The sequence below is a fragment of the Lampris incognitus genome, chromosome 10 (genome assembly GCF_029633865.1).
Source record: "Lampris incognitus isolate fLamInc1 chromosome 10, fLamInc1.hap2, whole genome shotgun sequence".
NCBI lineage: Eukaryota > Metazoa > Chordata > Actinopteri > Lampriformes > Lampridae > Lampris > Lampris incognitus.
In genome coordinates, this window is record NC_079220.1 from 13,210,178 (window position 1) to 13,229,157 (window position 18,980).

Consider the following 18,980-nt stretch of genomic DNA (forward strand, 5'->3'; position numbering starts at 1 on the left):
CTTCGCTGGTTGAGAAACATCTAGAGCCTTTCAGAAATGTAAGAATTTGATAGATCTGTACTTTGGATCGGTGACAAGACTTGTTAGGAGAGAGACAAAAATTAAGCCTGAATAGTGGAAGTGCAAAATTGTATTTCGTAAGCTGTATGTCTGGCCAGGTCTCCCTCGAAAAAGGGACTTTTAATGTCAAGGGAATTTCCTAGTTAAGTAAAGGTTTAATGAATGAATGACTGAGCGAATCAATCAATCAATCAATCAATCAATCAATCAATCAATCAACCATCATGCCCCTTATTTCACCCTGTTTCAGTCTCTCTCTATACTGCCATACTCTCACATACAAAGACCCCCCCACACACACACACACACACACAAATATACACACACATAAAAACGCACAGGCTTCATATGACACACGTGTATAAACTTTGTAAGCCGTCTGAAGATGTAAAATGGGGTCTTCCATTCCGATACAACAAGTTGCCATGCCTCTGCCATAATCTTGTAAATTCAGATATTGCAAAATCGATGCTTTCCAGCCTCAGCCGTCCCATCGCATTTCGGTCACTCCACCCATTCGCCCAGCAGCCATCTCATCTCCTTCCTATTATCCCCTCCGTCAGTCGCAGAGAGCCGCTGCGCTGCGCCGCGCCGCGCCGGAGAGCCGTGATGTCCCCGCCGGGAGCGAACCTGAGAAAGATGAGAAGGAGAAGAGGTAGAGGAATACTCTCCCTGCGCTTTCACACAGGGATTACTCGTTAGTGCGCTCGGGGTAAGTCTATTTAGAAAACGCAGTTTGATCTTGAATCAAGTTTATCGGATGTAACGCTGCGCTGCTCGTATTTCGCATTCGCGACGTGACTACGTAACTCTTTAAGCAAATAAACCATTTCTTTTGTCTTCGTGTAGGTTTTCTATAGTTCATTCATCAAAGAAACTTTTCTTTTTCTTTTTTTTTTTGCCCTGGTTTTGACATCACCTTGAGCCGGAGGGTGCAGACCGCGGCATAGCGCTGCGTAAAGGAAAAGGGAGGTGGAGGGTAGACGCACTTAGAAGCAGTTTCTCCTTTGAAGACTACAGTTTATTATTCACTTTTAGGGCTGACATAAATCTTGATTACATAAATTCATGGTATTGCCATCAGGGAGATGCACTATTCTAAGGAGAAGCCACATAAATCTGTTATCTAAAAAAATATTGCCCATATTAGTAATTGGTTGCTTAAAGATGATGGTGTCATAGTTTACCCGCTTTTTATAATCGGGATTACGCGTCTGGTCGCGCCCACGTGTGTTCGCCTGTCCGCGGCTAACCTCGCAAACCAGTTGACCCTTAAATTGTTGTGCACAGTTCTGAATGTATGATGAAGAACCTCTCGTGGTTGCGGTTATTCAAAACCTTCGAAAAACGCCCCTCCCCACCGCTTCCTCTCTCCATTCACTCTCTAACTCGCTCGACCAAGGCTGACGCTAGAGCCAACGGGGTGTAGGCACGGAAGTAGCCGTGATTGGCTGTTGCGTCGGCCAATAGACAGCGCAGAACCCCGAAACGCACTGACTTGAAACAAACGATGCGCGCTGAAACATCGACTCGGGGTCCTTCGACTGCATATGAAGTCACGGATTATGTTGCTGGCTAGCTTTATAGTTATTTAGCTGTGTTTTTTACAATCCACGTTGACATAGCGTTGGTTAGTAAAGGTGCGACGGCCGAAGGCCCGAGCTGCGTCTAACGTCAATCTACTGTTTCCCGCTGTTCCTAAACTAAACAAACTAACGTTCTCTTAATTCGCCCCATCTATTGCGCTGTCTGTCGGTTTGGCAGTCAGCGCGCTTCGATGTTCCGCGCTGTCTATTGGCCGACGCAACAACCAATCACGTCGACTTCCGTGCCTACACCCCGTTGGATCTAGCGTCAACCCTCGACTAACGCTGCTCTCTGTCGCTGCCCGATCTGAGCCAACCGTGCGCATGCACGAATCACATCTACGGTGGACTCGGATCGGGCAGCGACACGATCAAGTTATTAAAATAATTTTGATAATCCAAAAAAAAAATGCAAAAGTTATAAAGGAACAACTTCCTCTAGGTTGCAGTCAAAACAGGAAGTGTTGCATATTTTTGTCCCTGCCCGATCTGAGTCGACCGTATGAGTTGCGCATGCGGGAGTGTAAACGGTTTACCCAGCTTTGTTATATTATGAAAATAAAGACAGGGTTATGGATTTTGGAAAGTGCAAAGTGCGAGGGTTCACCTAGGAGGCTGTGCATCCACAGACTGACAGGCAAAAATTATTGGGTAGATTTTTTAGCTTGAGCGCATTTTACAAACTTTTTTTTTTCATATTTCCCATCCAATCGATTTTGGTGCTGCGCAAAAGTGTTATACGGGCAGGAAAACCACTGGTTTTTCTGTCCATGTGTACGCATGTATCTGTCCGCCAATCTTGAATACTTCTGGACCTGTCAGCCTAATAATCTTTGTGCACAGTTATGTCTGTATGATCAAGGACCTCTCGTGGTTGCGGTGATTCAAAACCTTTGGAAATTCTCGTTTATACAGTCGAGCACTAACTCCTCAGCTGGTTTTTCGCCCAAGTCTGAGCATCGGAGAAGGGGAGATACCTGGTGGGGATCTGCTCTCTGCACTCTTCTAGTTTACCGTTACATCACCGCAGTAGTAAATGTCAATTCACCTCGGGGTCACTGACCCTAAAGAAACACAGCTTACATCTCTGGATATAACCTATGTAGAGCTGAGAGTATATGTTTCCGTCCAAACATTGTCTTGGCATCTTTACACAGCAGATGTAAATCCATGTAAACGCTCAGCTCTTGTTCCAGCTGTGTTTAACACCTTTTGGGCCAAACCGGGATACTGTCAACTGACCAGATGAAGGATCGACCTCGCCGAATTTCCTCCACACGTGTGGCTTGAGTATTTACATAACCTAAAAACAAAATTAACCCCCTAAATGGCTTTGATATGGTATGATATTATCATACCATATCATATTGTTCATGTATATCATCACCTTCTTTGAATCAGATGGGCTCCAACAGAGGCCACTGAGACCTCATGGGATGTTTAAGTCAGTTAGAGCCAGTGTTATAATACCAAAGGACAGCTTATGTAGAGTCACTCTGTGCTAACAGGTCAGTAAACACAGAGACCTCACGTTTCAATGTCATACGGACAGACTTTACCAAAGTCATTGTCAGTTTATTATGCTATAAGTACAGATGACTTTGTGTTGAATTTTATAGTATAAATGCGTGTAGTGTGCACATGCACGCACCCAACCATGAATTCTGACTCCGTTTTCGTACTTCTAAGAGGATAGCCCTGTAATTAGCGATACATAATAGGTAGTTTTGTCTTGAGATGTGAAGACTGAAGGGCCAAAGGCTTCTCAAAGTCATGGCCCGTCTCGTGCACTCCTATCACAAAGGGCTTTTATGAAACATGAGTTCAAGTCCAGAACACGGCCTGTTTCGACTACTGCAATCATTAACCAAGCCTCTATTTCTGTTTGCTAGGTGGAAGTTTGGAGAGCCGGCACTTCCTTGGGCTTTTTTTGTTCAATGGGGTTATTGAGATGGAATGTGGTTTGTTTGCACTTCGCTGTTCCTTGGCCTCGTTTCCCTTTTGTTGTGTCACTGAACCAGTGGCCCGAACCCAGTGAAAAATCAACTCTCGTCTCCGCTGTTGGTCCTCGTTTGGGTGCATTGTTGACTTCCAGGAGTACACTTTGCATTGCAGCACACTGCAGTAGGACGCTACACACATGGTCAGTGCAGTGTGCGCGCGCACACACACAAATACAAACAAACACACCATAATGACCTAGCAGGCCATCAACTCTATTGCCACGTTGCCTTAGTAGATTCTTGTCAACTTAGTGAATGTTGTATTTTGGAGTCATGCGTAATGGTCAGGGAGGTTTGACCCAAACCACAGGTTGCTGGTGCCGATCTGTAAAGGGACAATTGCTTTGCCATCCGAGGCAGTAGGAACAGCAGCCCCGGGGATACTTATGACCAAATACTGTGTGTGTGTGTGTGCGCGCGTGTGTGTGTGTGTGTGTGTGTCTGTCTGTGTGCGTGCGTGCGTGAGTGCGTGCGTGCGTGTATGTGTGTGCATGTATTTATTTGAGGCACTCACAAAGCATTGAGTGTTCTTGTGTGTTTCTGTGTGCACGTGTGTCTGTGTGTGATTGTGGGTGCATGTGCATGTGTGCATGTGTATTTATCTGCGACACTGTCACAAAGCATTGAGTGTTCCCGTGTGTTTGTGTGTGTGTGGGCGCATGCATGTGTGCGCGCATGTGTGTTTATGTGTGTGCATATCTGCGTGTGTGTGTGTTTGTGTGTGTGTGTGTGTGTGTGTGTGTGTGTGTGTGTGTGTGTGTGTGTGTGTGTGTGTGTGTGTGAAAAGCCAGTGTGATAGAATAGTCTCACAACCGTCCAAGAGCCCAATTCTGCAATTTGTGGTTGTGTGGTACCAGATGCTTGACTAAATCACTAAACCTGCTTATTGGAAAGCATGCAGAGTGGTAGACCCAGGGAGAGATAAAGGGAGAGCAAGCGTGTGTGTGTGTGTGGGGGGCGGGGGGCAGAGAGAGACAGAAAGTTGTAGAAAAAGGGGGGGAAACGGTACACAAAATTACCAGCAACACAATTGAAAAGAGCAGATTGAACACTCAGAAATTTTAGAAGCAACTAACAGAGACAGACTGTAAAAAAAATGTGTTTCTCATCAGCATCTTCAGATCTTTATTTGATGGCCATAATAGACGGCGTCCGGCTCGCTCTCCACATCGCACGCTGTTCCCATTATGCTTTACACCCTTCCCATTTGTTTCTGTCTCTGCAATCCAGCAGGCAGCTCATGCCAGCCTGGCGGCTAAACCCGGCTTGTTTACGGATGTGTGCAGGTACAATTTAGGAATAAATAGCATGTTTGGCAACGCCGCGTGCCTCAGTGTATGTCCCTAATGAGGCCATATGCTGAATAAGGAGCCTGGAGGTGATTCCTGCACTGGTATTAAGCTTTATTGTTAATGGAGGTATCTCAGCTCAGCAGAGTAGAGGACTCAGCGAGGCAGAGAGAGAGAGAAAGAATTCATATAAGAGGCTGACATGGTGCAATAAAAAGTATGACATTTAAAATCTGAAGAAAACATGTGCTATTTAGTCACAAATTGCACATCTAAAACAGTCGTTAAAGTGAATTTGTTGTCTGAAGGCTGAACTACAGCGTCAACTAGCAGGATACGTGAGAGAGAAAGGAACCCATTTGTTAGCTAGAGACGGAGAATTTCAGTGTTTTGCAAAGAGGAAAATGTTTATAAATGGTGCCCCCCCCAGAATGCTATACATCCACCATAGATATACGATCCCCTCCAAAAGGTTTACTGTTCAACATTTTAAAACTGCCCGATTTCACCTTAAACCCAAAGATATTGGATGACCACTTTATCTTTTATGTTGGCAGTCATTTTGTCAGTTTTACATTTTTCAACAACCAGATGGATATGCAATGGCTGGGTGAATCTCTTTATCATATATAATCATGTGAAAGAGACTGTGTGAAGAGAGTAAGCAAAGGAGACACAGATATTTAACATTAAAACACACAGAGCCATAGTAGGTCCATAGTAAGCTCATAGTAGACCCATAGTCGATCCATAGTAGACCCATTGTAAGCTCATAGTAGACCCATAGTCGATCCATAGTAGACCCATACTAAGTTCATAGTAAACCCATAGTAGACCCATAGTAGATCCATAGTAGACCCAGTGGCTGTTGCAGCTAGAAAAGCACTATATAAAATGCAACTTGATTTATTGATTGATTGACAGTAAGCTCATTGTAAACCCATAGTAGACCCATAATAAGCTCATTGTAGACCCACAGTAGAGCCATAGTACGCTCATAGTAAATCCATAGCAGACCCATAGTAGATCCATTGTAAGTTCATGGTAGACCCATAGTAGATCCATAGTTGACCCATAGTAACCTCATAGTAAACCCATAGTAGATCCATAGTAAGCTCATTGTAAACCCATAGCAGACCCATAGTAGACCCATTGTAAGCTCATAGTACACCCATAGTAAGCTCAAAGCAGACCCATAGTAAGCGCATAGTACACCCATATTGTAAGCTCACACACCCATAGTAGACCCATAGTAAGTTCATAGCAGACCAATAGTAAGCTCAGAGCAGACCCATACTAAGCTCATAGTACACCCATAGTAGACCCATAGTATGCTCATAGTAGACCCATAGTAGACCCATAGTAAACTCATAGTAGACCCATAGTAAGCTCATAGTAGACCCATGGTAAGCTCATAGTAGACTCATAGGAAAGCAACGGGTGACATAATACAACCCTTTCTTACCCGAGATTGGAGTTGACACTGGAGGCCAATAGACACTCTGTCTGCACCCGTTTCTCACTAGGTTGTCCCTCTCCCCATCTCATGCCCCACAGGCCCTAATCCCCTGCTTAGGCTAAAAGTTAATGAGCTGAGGGATAAGCAACGGTCAGACGACTGAACTCTACCTCCCCCACTTCCACCTCAGCCTAACCTACCTATCCAAACTTCACTCTCCTCCTCATCCCTGTCTTACTGCTGCTTTTCAACCAAATCAAACAGGCTTAAACAGTCCCTGATCTGCAGCAATTCTGCTTCGCATCAATGAACCATGACTTTGTCAGCCTTGCCGGACATTTGTCTCGCGGCTGTTTTAAAAATGTGACAAACTGAAGTTATGGGGAAGGTCGTCTGAGCCAAGATCTATGTCCAACAGACAAATGAAACTGGCACCTTGGTACCGTCACCTTATATCAGCTGAAACTTCACAAGTCCAGATGGAGGCTGCCTGGCAGGGCACCTCAGTGCACTTTGACATTAATCCTACCACGCTAGGAGGCCTGGACGGGTAGAGGCTCTCAGCCGAGGTCACGTGTTTTAGGGCTTACAGGTGCTCTTTAGCCCTGTGGTCCTTCCCCCAGCTGACAGGAAGTATATTCTCAGAGAATATCCAGGAAAAACAGACAAACAAGATCTTAGGAAATAGTAAGAACTATAAACAAGTGTACTTAATGTTGTCTGTGCATGGTTTCAGTACAGATGTCTGACTGCACAGGTCATCCGGAGGATCCTAGCTTTACACAGACAAGCTTAGGTTTTGAAGTCGGACCAGAATTGGCACTCAGATTCATATTTAATGTCTAAGAATCTTGAATGATAAAAAATTCAGCAATATTTTTTTCATTTGTAAATGATTGCTATTGTGTTTTGTTCAACTTTATCCATAACTGTTGTTGGGGTTCTCAATAACTGTGGGGGAGTGGTCTGGTCCTCATGAATATTCATCAGCTGACCTTTGAGTGACAAGCGCAGGTGGTAAGGGTGGACGGGGTTTCATATTTTGATGTTTTGATCTGATTGGTTGTATGTTTCATGGGTGTGTCAACTGAGAGAGGCTGAAGGGGGGGGGGGTGCTTTTAATAAGAGGATGATGGAAAAACTGAATTCTACCTTTTATACTTTTTTCAGTGGAAAGACAGTACAAAATGCATGACTGTGCAAGTGGTAATTGATGTTAGGAAAGTGTGAGTTTTCAGTTTTGGTCTGACTTTAGCTTAAGCTTGGGCCACCCATGATAAAGATGAATATGCTCGTGGCTCTGTATGGCACTAGGGACGATAGCGCCCACCTAATGTCTATCATTATGTTATGGACATAGTAACTCCGCGAGAAGAGTGATGTGGACTTTGTTAGATAATGGTGTTAAAATCCAGTCAGTCATGCGATTGACAAACAAAACTATTAATAGGGCAAGACAGATTTTGAAAACAGCAGAAGAAGAACACTTTAGATTGTGTTGTGGTTATTATGAGAGAAATTGAGCCAGTGAAACATCTTTTACAAATCTGCTGGCTGGCGCTGGTGATATCATCTGCTGAAACAGAAGGAGAAAGAGAGGAAAAAGGAGTGTTTGTAACATAAGTCAGACCTAACTTTGTAGTAGTGTGACGTGTTTGTGTTAGCCTGGCTGCCTGCTTTCTCGCTTTCAGGTATGAGGATGTAACTCACATCCATCCGCCTCACTTTCTTCTCAGTCTCTCTCTCTCTCCTCCCTCTCTGCCGCTCTCTCAGCTGGCCTCACATGAACTGTGTTAAAACAGAGAAGCCCCCCTACCTGGTACCACCAGTGAACTAAGTGGATTGAAGAGGGCAGAGAGAGAGCAAGGGATGAAGTGAGGGAGTGAGAGAGGGACAGAAGACAAGGTGGTTGGGGGGAGGGGGGATTAGGAGCTAATCCAATGCACGGCCAATCCTGGAAGAGCCCTATTTTTTCCCTTCCAGGATGATTCAAACAAAACAGTTGCCGAGATTACGCCACTTTACTTTATTGATTCCTTAAAAAAAAACAAGTAGTAGTCAATTTTTTCCCCATGGCAGCCGAGCTCTGAAAGGAAGGAATAAGGGGGAGGCGATGGGCTTGGTGAGCGAGGAGGAGAGGAGATAAAGAAGCTGCAGGATGCCAAATGGACAGCATCGCGATGCTACAAATGGATAAACCTCTTTAGTTTGGGGCGTACCAGGACGTACCCCCTGCCCTCTCGGCCCGGACATTTACGAACACGTGCAGCAAAGGCTCGTTACCAGTAAGAAACACGTTGAGTCTGGATTTTTTCTTCTTGTTTTTAGGAGTAGTCCAAAATACCGTGTCAAGTGAGAGGGAGTTGCTTTAAAAGTGAGTAACTGCAGAGTGATGGAGAGAGTGGGAGATTTTCCTGACAAAAAAAGCTAAAACAAAATCCTCCTCCCACTAGAAGGAGAACAAGGCGGGAGAAACAGGCCGTAGAATGGGATGGTAGATAAACATTTAAAGCAGTTATAACTGATCTGTCACTGATGTGTTTCCATGTTTGAGTCCAGTGTATACAGCTTGATGTGCAGGATGACAAACCGAGGCAAAGAGAAATCTCATAAACACTGAAGGGATTTTAACCCTCGAGCTTTGAACCAGTTGTGTTTGTTGCAAAGTGCAGTACTGCGGTCTGACTTGACATCTAAACGGTGGTGAAAACATGTGGGAGATGACGGTGTTTTCACATTAGGTACCGTGCCCGAGTACAATTATCCCCACCCCGCCGGTCAGCTTTCACATTAGCTTTGTTGTTCCGTACGCGAGTACACTTGCGTATCCAGGGCCACCCATAAACGGGGGGGAGGGTAGTTTTCTGGGGCCCAGCTGCTTGGGGGGGGCGGGCATGGAGGCCAGCAATAATCATGTTCATCCTAAATATAAGCAATGATAATGGCAATACTTGCCATTGAGTATGAACTAGCTAAACAGATGGGCTTTATATTATTATTATTATTATTATAAAGGACTTTGCATCCAGTAAGACAAAGAAGGTGGCTGTATAAGAGGCAAAGATGAAGCCATAATGTAAGAAATTGCATTTTCTACTAAGAAATGTGTGGTGTAAGTGTAGCAGATCTTTGTTGCCCTAGGTGTGTTTAAGTGTGTCAAAAAGTTATATTATGGTGTGTGTGTATGTGTGTGTGTGTGTGTGTGTGTGCCTATGTAGCCCCCGTTACTAAGTCTCTCTCAGTTGACATGTGTTTTGTAGGGGAGAGAGAGAGAGAGAGAGAGAGAGAGAGAGAGAGAGAGAGAGAGAGAGAGAGAGAGAGAGAGAGAGAGAGAGAGAGAGAGAGAGAGAGAGAGAGAGAGAGAGAGAGAGAGCATACCATGCATTGATATGAATAAAGCAGATTGGGGGAGGGGGGCATTCACTGGACCTTTTCAGGGACCCTGCAATTTCTGTGGGCCCCGCGATTTCTGTGGGCGGGCCTGTGTGTATACTACACATGAACCGCACTCGAGACCACCTTTTCACGTGGACCGATCCGTGCCCGTGCGGTGTGCACACTACTCAAACGAACTGGACACTGGGGGTCAAGTGTACTCGGATCAGAACCCGGGCTCCTAGTGTGAAAACACCTTCCGTCCGATTACACTTCCTTCCCGTCACAGAGTTATTTCTAAACCCCCCCCCAACAACAGTGATGGATCTCAGGTTACGAGACTGTTGAAACCGAATCAGCGTTGTTGTTGTTGTTGTTGTTGTTGTTGTTGTTGTTTCAACGTTTTCTCAACGTTGAAAGAACAACTAACTTCATTGCAACCACATTTCAATGTTGAAGGCCGGTCGCATGCTGGCTGGGATAGCCTCGATTGAAACTCGAGCCGTCATCTGTGCCAAGACAGACAGGGATTTTGACAGGTTGACAGCTTCATTTTGTTATTCCAAGGCTGTCGTAAACAACTGGTGAAGGGATTGTTGTCTGGATGGGCGGGATGCTTGTTAACGATTTGGGAGCTGATGACTTTCATTTTGGGACTTTTGTGGAAGCCGAGCGATGCAGCTGAGTTGTCCTCCGACAACCCAAGCGAAAGGTTTAAAACGATGCTTTGTTAGAGTTTTAACTATTGGCGGACATACAGCACCACAAACTGTTGTTATTTATAGTCAGCAGTTGCATGTGCGTTGTAATCCATTGTTTGTGCATTGACATAAGGTGCGTTTAAGTGACAAGCGGTTGTCAGTTCTGTTGCACAATTCAAATTGAAAACAGGTCTCACCAACAGAAAGATCACCACGTATTGTTTAACTGACTAACAAATCAAATCACTTTATATTTTTGACAAAAAGGGTGAACGTCACTGCCCTTTTTTAGTGCATTCGTCATACTAACGCTGGCCGAGTCGTGTCTGGATTTGGAGCCGTGTCTCGAACAGACATTTACAAAAACCCCAAATGTGAAAGAACGCCCGCTCAGTCCCAAAAACTCTCCAACCACCGAGCTGTGGAAACCAGAGGAAAGCACTGGGATGTGACCTTGTAATTTATCTTTTTTATTTCTCTCAGTTGAAAGCTGCCTTGTCTCGTTCAAGTTTCGGTCGTTCTGTGCAGAAGCTCATGTTTATGAGGGAGGGAAAGGGAGAGAAAGAGGGGGAGAAAGCTTGTCTGGATCCACATGCATGTTGGCACATTTCACCATAAAACCATCTGTAGCATGTCCAAAAGGGAAATGGCGGGATGACGGTGAATGAATAGCTGGCACTTGTCATGTGGAGAATGAATTATGTACACACATTCTCTGCACACGAAGCAACCAGATATTTCTACTCTCTGTCTTCACTATCCAGGCCTTCGCAAATTTATTTGCTTCTCTCTCTGGTTTTACAGTGGACCCCGCGTTGGAATTAAAACCTGGACTGACGGCCATTGGATTTTAGACCTCCTGATTTGAGTTAAAGGGATATTACAACTTTTTTTTTCTTGTTTGTTTGTTTTCCCGCCACCGCCATGAGTCTTGGGAAGCTGCCAGGCATCAAGGGTCTAGTGTCTGGCTCTCAGGGGAAGCGTCGCTTCAAGAGCGACCTGTCTGTGGACATGATCAGCCCGCCGCTGGGCGACTTCCGTCACACCATGCATGTCGGTCGTGGCGGGGATGTGTTCGGCGACACCTCTTTCCTCAGCAACCACGGAGGCAACGGGGAACCGGGGAGCCCGGACTCGGCCAACAGCTCCAAGACGACCGGCTTCTTCACGCGCACGTTTCGACACGTGAGGAAGACGCCGGGCCCACGGCTGCGGGGGGGCTCCCGTGACTTGTCGCCCCCGCCGCCATCCGTCTCGCCCATCATCAAGAACGCCATCTCCCTGCCCCAGCTGAACGTGGACTCTCCCAACGGCTGCCTGCAGAGGGTGCTGTTCCCCAGTTCTATGAGCTCCCCGGAGGACTCTCTCTACACATATGGTGAGTTAATATAGAGATAATCTCTTACAGTTACAGTGCCAGGGCAGGATTTACTTAATCATTTTATTAACAAGATTACCCGTGTTGCATTAAAAAAAATCAGTAAAACAAATGTGTCTCGGGGGGGGGGGAAGTAAAACTGCTTTTGAGGGGAGAAATTACAACACAAAATGGCGTTGTTCAAATCTAATGAGCGCCACAGCCACCCCATTGGCAGAAAAACCAGCCAAAGCCCACCATCTCGGAGCGTCAAGCGATAATAAGCGTGTAGTAGCCTATAGATGGCACCAACAAAAAAAAACAAACATACTTTCTATTGGGCCTCTGAGACCTTTGGCTTAGTGAGTCATCTTTGACTGTGACGACCGCGTATTTCTGAACCAGCTGTCCGAAGTGTCCTTGAGCAACACACACTTTAAGGGTGCCGTTTTATTGGCAGCTTTGCGCCCTGACATAGCTGACATGCCTCGCAGCTTCGAAAAGACATCCTAAGGTTTACTTGGACATTGAGCGGTTAAAGCTGGGTCATCTCACACACACACACACACACACACACACACACACACACACACACACACACACACACACACACACACACACACACACACACACACACACACACACATTCATCGGATCTTTCTCACGTTCCCCTAAGACAACCAACCAAACAGACTGGCTTTTTTTGAGTCATCTAGAATCCCCTAGGCAACACCTGTACACAATTAGGGCAATAAAACAAACACACACAGCTGGTTGCGGGGGAGAAATGATACTTTGAGGGGCATTTCCTGTCATCTTTGTTTTCATGTGTGCCTGCCCTGAATGTACCACATAAACACATCATTCATTACTGTCGCTTTATCGTCGAACCGATCTGGGCTTATGGGGCAGCAAAGCATACGTGTCTTTGCGTGCGTGCGTGTGTGTGTGTGTGTGTGTGAGAGACAGAGAGAGAGAGAGAGAGAGAGAGAGAGAGAGAGAGAGAGAGAGAGAGAGAGAGAGAGAGAGAGAGAGAGAGAGAGAGAGAGAGAGAGAGAGAGAGAGAGAGAGAGAGAGAGAGAGAGAGAGAGAGAGAGAGAGAGTCCAGCATGCGTGGGTTGTGTGGAATTCCCCTGAAGTCTGCAGATTTGTTACCCAACTCAAAAGGCATTTGCCCAGTCTGAGAGTGTTGGGGGGGGGGGTGGCAGCAGAACAATTAGCTTGTATGTTATTAATGAGTTCATCGGTTAGCCATGCACATGAGGGTATGTTCCATTTTCCGTTGCACGCCATTTTATAGCCTTCATATTCACCTTTCCCTTTTTTTTCCTAGAAGGTACTCTCCGTGAAATGCTCGTGCCAGTGAGTTATCAGCCCCCCACCCCCCGTGACTGCATCGCCACTTTTGCCCCGACGCGCCGATTCAGCAACTTCGCCTGTAAAACAAACAAACGGGCGAAACCGAGCCAGCAGAGATCGATTCACGCGCCACGCCGGTGTTGGCACCGGGCCAAGCCCCGAGAAAGCCCGACGCTGCAGTGAAACAAACAAATGGCCCCTTTTTCAGCAACAGGGGAAATAACCTTCGCTCTGTGATCTATGAAATTGTTCCACCTTAACAGAATGGTAGTCTCTGCGTTTTGGAAACATACTGGGTATTTCTAAAGCGATGTATTAAATGCAGCCTCAGGCTTTTGGAAATCAGCTCTTGGGTGATGTTGTGGAAGTCAAAGGCCTCTTAACGGATATGAGTCTGGTCAGTTTGATGTAACTCCTTTCAGTCTTGCCGTGGCATTTTCTAGTTACATTCCTCCAGCTTCCTCACACATGGACCCCAAAGGACTCAGGAAATCCTGTGTGTTTTCTAAAATTCATATATACGGTGCTCCATCCTTAATTAATATTACCCCCTGGAGAAGACTACCAGTTGGTGCATTGAGTCTGGACTAGTGTCCATTTGGACCTCTCTGATCAGTGTGTGTGTGTGTGTGTGTGTGTGTGTGTGTGTGTGTGTGTGTGTGTGTGTGTGTGTTTCTATACCAGGTTTTTCTGTCCTAATGGGGACCCAATGTCTCCATTAGGATAGAAAAACCTGAAACCACCTACTTGTGGGGACATTCTATGGAGCCCCATGAGTAAAATGGTCTATTTTGGCGTTGGGACCCGGGTTTAGGGTTAAGGTTAAAGTTAGGGTAATCAGGATTAGGTTAAGGTTAGGGTAAGGGTTAGGCATGTAGTTATGATGGTTAAGGTTAGGTTTAAGGATGAGGGTATGTAGTCAATGAGGGGTCCCCACAAGTATAGGGTGGCATGGTGTGTGTGTGTGTGTGTGTGTGTGTGTGTGTGTGTGTGTGTGTGTGTGTGTGTGTGTGTGTGTGTGTGTGTGTGTGTGTGTGTGTGTGTGTGTGTGTGTGTGCCCGCACATGTGGGTGTGTTTGTGTGTGTGTCACTTGTGCTTTTTTGAATTGCAAATAACACATTATATATCTTCTTTTGGATTGACTCTTGGTTGTAAACCAGATTGTCCCATACAGGGATATTCAATTTCTCCTTCCACTCCTTCTATTTCAGTCTCACTTGTATTGCTATGAAACTCTCCTCTGTTCTTTCCCTTTCCCTTATATCGCTCCCTCTTTCTCCGTTTCCTTTTTTTTTATCTCTCTGTATGTCCTCGTGTTGTCTACCTGCTGTTTTCCATGCTAGAGAGGAACCAGTCTGAGACATAACACTAGATCTGTCCCAACAGGGTTGATTCAGCGCCTGTTAAAATCATAGTATAATGAAATGTGATTGGACGGCAGAAAACGCCTTCAGTACTACCAGGCTGTGATATGCTTCCACCTTCTGGTAAAGAAGCCATACTGCAGGAGCCCGCCTTGCTACAGTCAACAGCATATTTGCAAGAATTTATTAGAGGAGCTCATTTTTATTTTAACATGGTGCTGAGTTTATTTTTTATGTAAAATATTTCCAATTTTTTTTCAGTTACTACATAATAATAATAATAATAATAATAATAATAATGGTAAACTGACCCACCTGTTCTACATTGACGACCTCAAGACGTTTAACAAGGATGAAAATCAGCAGAAGGGTTTACTCACCATCGTCAAGACCTGCAGCGGCGGCAGCAAGATGGAATTTGGAATTGACAATTGTGCCAAAGCCACTTTCAAGAAAGGAGGACTTACCAAGACTGCAGACATAGACCTTGATACTGACACTGTAATCAAAGAGCTAGACCAAGATAGCACATACAAGTACCTAGGAGTGAACGAAGGAGACGGCATACAACACTCAACCATGAAGGAGAAGATCCGGAAAGAGTACCACAGGAGAGTGCATATGGAGTGAACTCAATGTGGCTAACAGAATTGAAGCTATCAACACCCTAGCGATACCTGTAGTGACGTACAGCTTCAACATCATCAGTTGGAAACTGAACAACATCAAGAGACTAGACACCAAGACAAGAAAGATGCTGACCATGGAGAAGATGCACCACCCGAAAGCAGATGTCAACAGGCTGTACCTATCAAGAGCTTCAGGAGGACAAGGCCTAGTCCAACTCGAACTGACCTTCAAGACTACCACTATCGGGCTGGATGCATACCTGACAAAAACAGATGACCCACTCCTCCAAATAGTAAAACATCAGATCTACTCCATCAATAAAGAAGCTGCGCAATTCAAGAAGGAGCTTGATGTCCCAGAAACCCCACCAACAGAAAATGAGGCAACTGCCGTCTTTGCCAAACGAGTGAAGCAGAAGGCAAAACACCATGGCCAGCGGCAATTGCAAAAAACCTGGGAGGGCAAAGGAATGCATGGGAAGTACCCAAAAAGAATGAAAGATGCAGACGTGGACCAACAAAAGACACACCAGTGGCTGAGGAGCACCGGACTGAAAGCGGAGACGGAGGGCCTGATAGTCACTGCACAAGACCAGAGCCTGGCAACCAGATCCTATCACCGTCGCATCATCAAAGATGGAAACGACCCAAAATGCAGAATCTGTGGAATGTACGAAGAAACCATTGACCAAATTGTCTCAGGCTGTCCGGAACTGGCAAAGACCGAGTACATCTACAGGCACAACAAGGCAGCAGCATACCTGCACTGGAAGATCTGCAGGAATTACAAGATCAAGATGACTGAGAAGTGGTACGAACATCAGCCAAAAACGGTCACTGAAAACAATGATGTCACCATCCTCTGGGACATGCCCATCCACACTGACAGAGAGAGATAAAAGCCAACAAGCCCGACATCGTTATCAAGGACAGGAAGCAAAAGAGGTGCATGCTCATCGACATGGCAATACCATCCGAAAAAAGCACCTCAGTGAAAGTCACAGAGAAGCTGACCAAGTACAAAGACCTGGAGATTGAAATCAACAGGATGTGGGGAATGAAGACCGAAACAACACCAGTGGTCATCGGAGCTCCGGGACTCATGGTGAAGGGAATGGAAAAGTTCACCAACTGTATCCCAGGAAACATCAACATCCGTGCAGTCCAGAAGATCGCCCCCTACTCGGAACAGCCCACATATTACGACGAGTACTGTCAATCAAGTGACATCTGCCCTATAGTGCCTCAGGTCCATAGTTTGGACCCGGCTCTACAGGATGTAAAACAGGAAACGTGAAAGAAATAATAATAATAATAACTCCTCGATGATTTTTAAGGCAAGGCAAGTATATTTGTATAGCATATTTCATACACAACGGTAATTCAAAGTGCTTTACGTGAAGGCATAAAAAGACAGTAAATAAGAATTACAGAGCAAGATAAAAAGAAATTAAATACAGGCAGAAATTAAAAAGAATATAATCAAGATTAAAAAAAGAAATGAAAAGATGAAAACATAAATAGAATAAAAAAGGGTTAAATGAATGCAGAATTACATTGATGGAGTTAACATAAAGGACTATTTTCTTCATGTGAAGGAGGAATGATCCCATGCAGACCAGTCGTGGTAGCTTCGTTTCGGCCGACAATATTTTAGTCCCTTCAATAATAATTAGTATGACACTAAACGGCTAAATGGGGGCATTTCAGAGGTTTAAATACAGAGTCCAGTAGTTGTAATGCGTTGACGAGAAGCTAATGGGGAACTGCCTGTGAAAAAATGGATGGACTTTAAAAAATGTTGTGTTAAATTACAACAAAGTAAAAATTAAATTTCAACTCTTATTGGCAAGAAAATCTGAATCCACACGATGTGGGCCCCTCATGGCGTAAAAAAAAGGTGCCTGGTTGTGAATATTGCATTATTGTTTGCATGTTTTCATGTGTTGTGGAGGAAGACATGGAGGAAACACCAGTGAGCTTGGTTTCCCTTCACTAAGTCCATGTCCTTTCTGTGACCTCTGACCTCTCTCTCTCTCTGTATTACCATTCACAGGCGTGGAGTCCGGATTCGTCACATTGCCCCGCGTCTCCCGCCACCACGACAGGCCTCTCCCAGATGGAGACATTCACCGCGGCTCTTTCCTGGACAACGGCAGCATTAAGCTGACGCGCTCCGACTCGCTCACCTCCTTCATCGTAGACCTCGGCCCCTCTCTCATGAGCGAGGTGCTGAGCCTCATCGACAACACCAGCTGCCTTCAGATGTCCAATCACAGTCAGGCCGAGGGAAGGGGGAGGGAAGAAGAAGAAGAGAAAGGAGTGGAGGATGGTGGGGGTGAGGTGGTGGAGGAGGAAGAGGAGGAGGAGGATGATGATGAAGAAGAGAGGAGCTCGGTCATTGAGATGGCTGTGGAGAGCCCCGGGGTGAGTCCACTCAACCCTTCGGTGGGCAGCACATCGTTCAGAGAGCACACGAACAACGGGGGTTACCGTCGTAGTTCGGAGGGTACAGAGGAGGACGGGACGCCCCTGAGAACGCCTCCGGACGCCTCCCTGGGCTCTCCCCAGAGCCCCGAGCCGGTGATCGAGGCGGAGAGGTTTCAGAGGGCGGCGGACATGCTGTCCCGTCATTATGGCGGGGGGTCCTTAACATGGGCAGGGGGTCGAAGCGGGAGCATCACCTCGATGTCCCTGCCCTGCAGCCACAAGGCGCCGTGTGCCTACTCCGAAGAGGAGGAAGAGATCAAAGTTTAGATACTGGAGATCTGCTATTTTTGAAACAAGTTGAAAACTATAAGAACCTGAACTCAGAAGAGGCTGAACGTGGGTGCGACACACTTTAAATTCCTGATGGAGAAATATCCCCCCCCCCCCCCCAAGGATGTCAAAGCACAAAGTCGACGAAAAAGAGAAGAATCTGAGAGCTGGTAGGCTTTCACTGTCTTGTTCAAGGGCACTTCAGCAGAGCAGATGCAGACATAACCAGACACAGGAGTTTGTACCTGGGCCTTCACCCTGCTACCACCGTCAAGTTCGTTGAAACCTGTGTGTGAAAGATGCTAACTTAATTTAAAATGAAAGATCGAGCCGACTTACACAAGGATTGGTGGGAAACCGAAACGGAAACTGAATGTGTGTTCGAGACAAGCGATAAATATCGACATGTTTATTCTACACTACGTCAGTAACAAGGGACTTCTGGATTAATGCAGAGAAGTTTGACAAATAACAAAATGATGTAATTTTATGTTATTTTTCTGATTATTTTTTTTTTAGTATTTCCACGCCTAACATCTTGTATTCATCATGTTTAGCATCCATATTCTATTCTTTATACCCATAAAAGTGTTCAACATATCAACGTTTCATTGCATTACACTGACATTGAATACAGGACTTGAAGTATGCATATTTTCCTCTGTATTTGTATTAATCATTGTGATAAAAAAAAGAATAAGTATTTGTTGCAGGGATGTTAAGGGTGTTATAAAAACCATGAAAGCTCAATGGCTGATTTCTGTGCTTCTTTAGTGTTGTTTCCTGTGGCTGGTATACAACGGCAGCATCAGCACTGTGTTTGGGAAATTTGTATATTTGATGAAATACAAACCAATGTCAGCCTTCATATTCTCAGTAATTTCTCATTTACCTGTATTTAACCAGGTTAGTCCCATTGAGATTAAAATCTCTTTTACAAGAGACCTGGCCGAGAATGGCAGAAGTACACCAGTTTCAGCGCACACTCGCATGAAGAAAACAGAATAGCTCAAAGTGCAAAAATAGCATAAAAATGA

At 45.3% G+C, this 18,980-nt stretch overlaps 1 protein-coding gene across 1 annotated transcript; it reads left to right on the forward strand.

The window, feature by feature from the left end:
- The first annotated feature begins 466 nt into the window (after window positions 1-466).
- Window positions 467-18,903, forward strand: LOC130119402 (cdc42 effector protein 1-like). Its single transcript, XM_056287882.1, has 3 exons — window positions 467-772; window positions 11,278-11,851; window positions 17,240-18,903. The coding sequence occupies exons 2-3, from the start codon at window positions 11,398-11,400 to the stop codon at window positions 17,938-17,940; spliced, it is 1,155 nt and encodes a 384-aa protein (XP_056143857.1). The 5' UTR covers window positions 467-772; window positions 11,278-11,397; the 3' UTR covers window positions 17,941-18,903.
- Window positions 18,904-18,980: the final 77 nt, after the last annotated feature.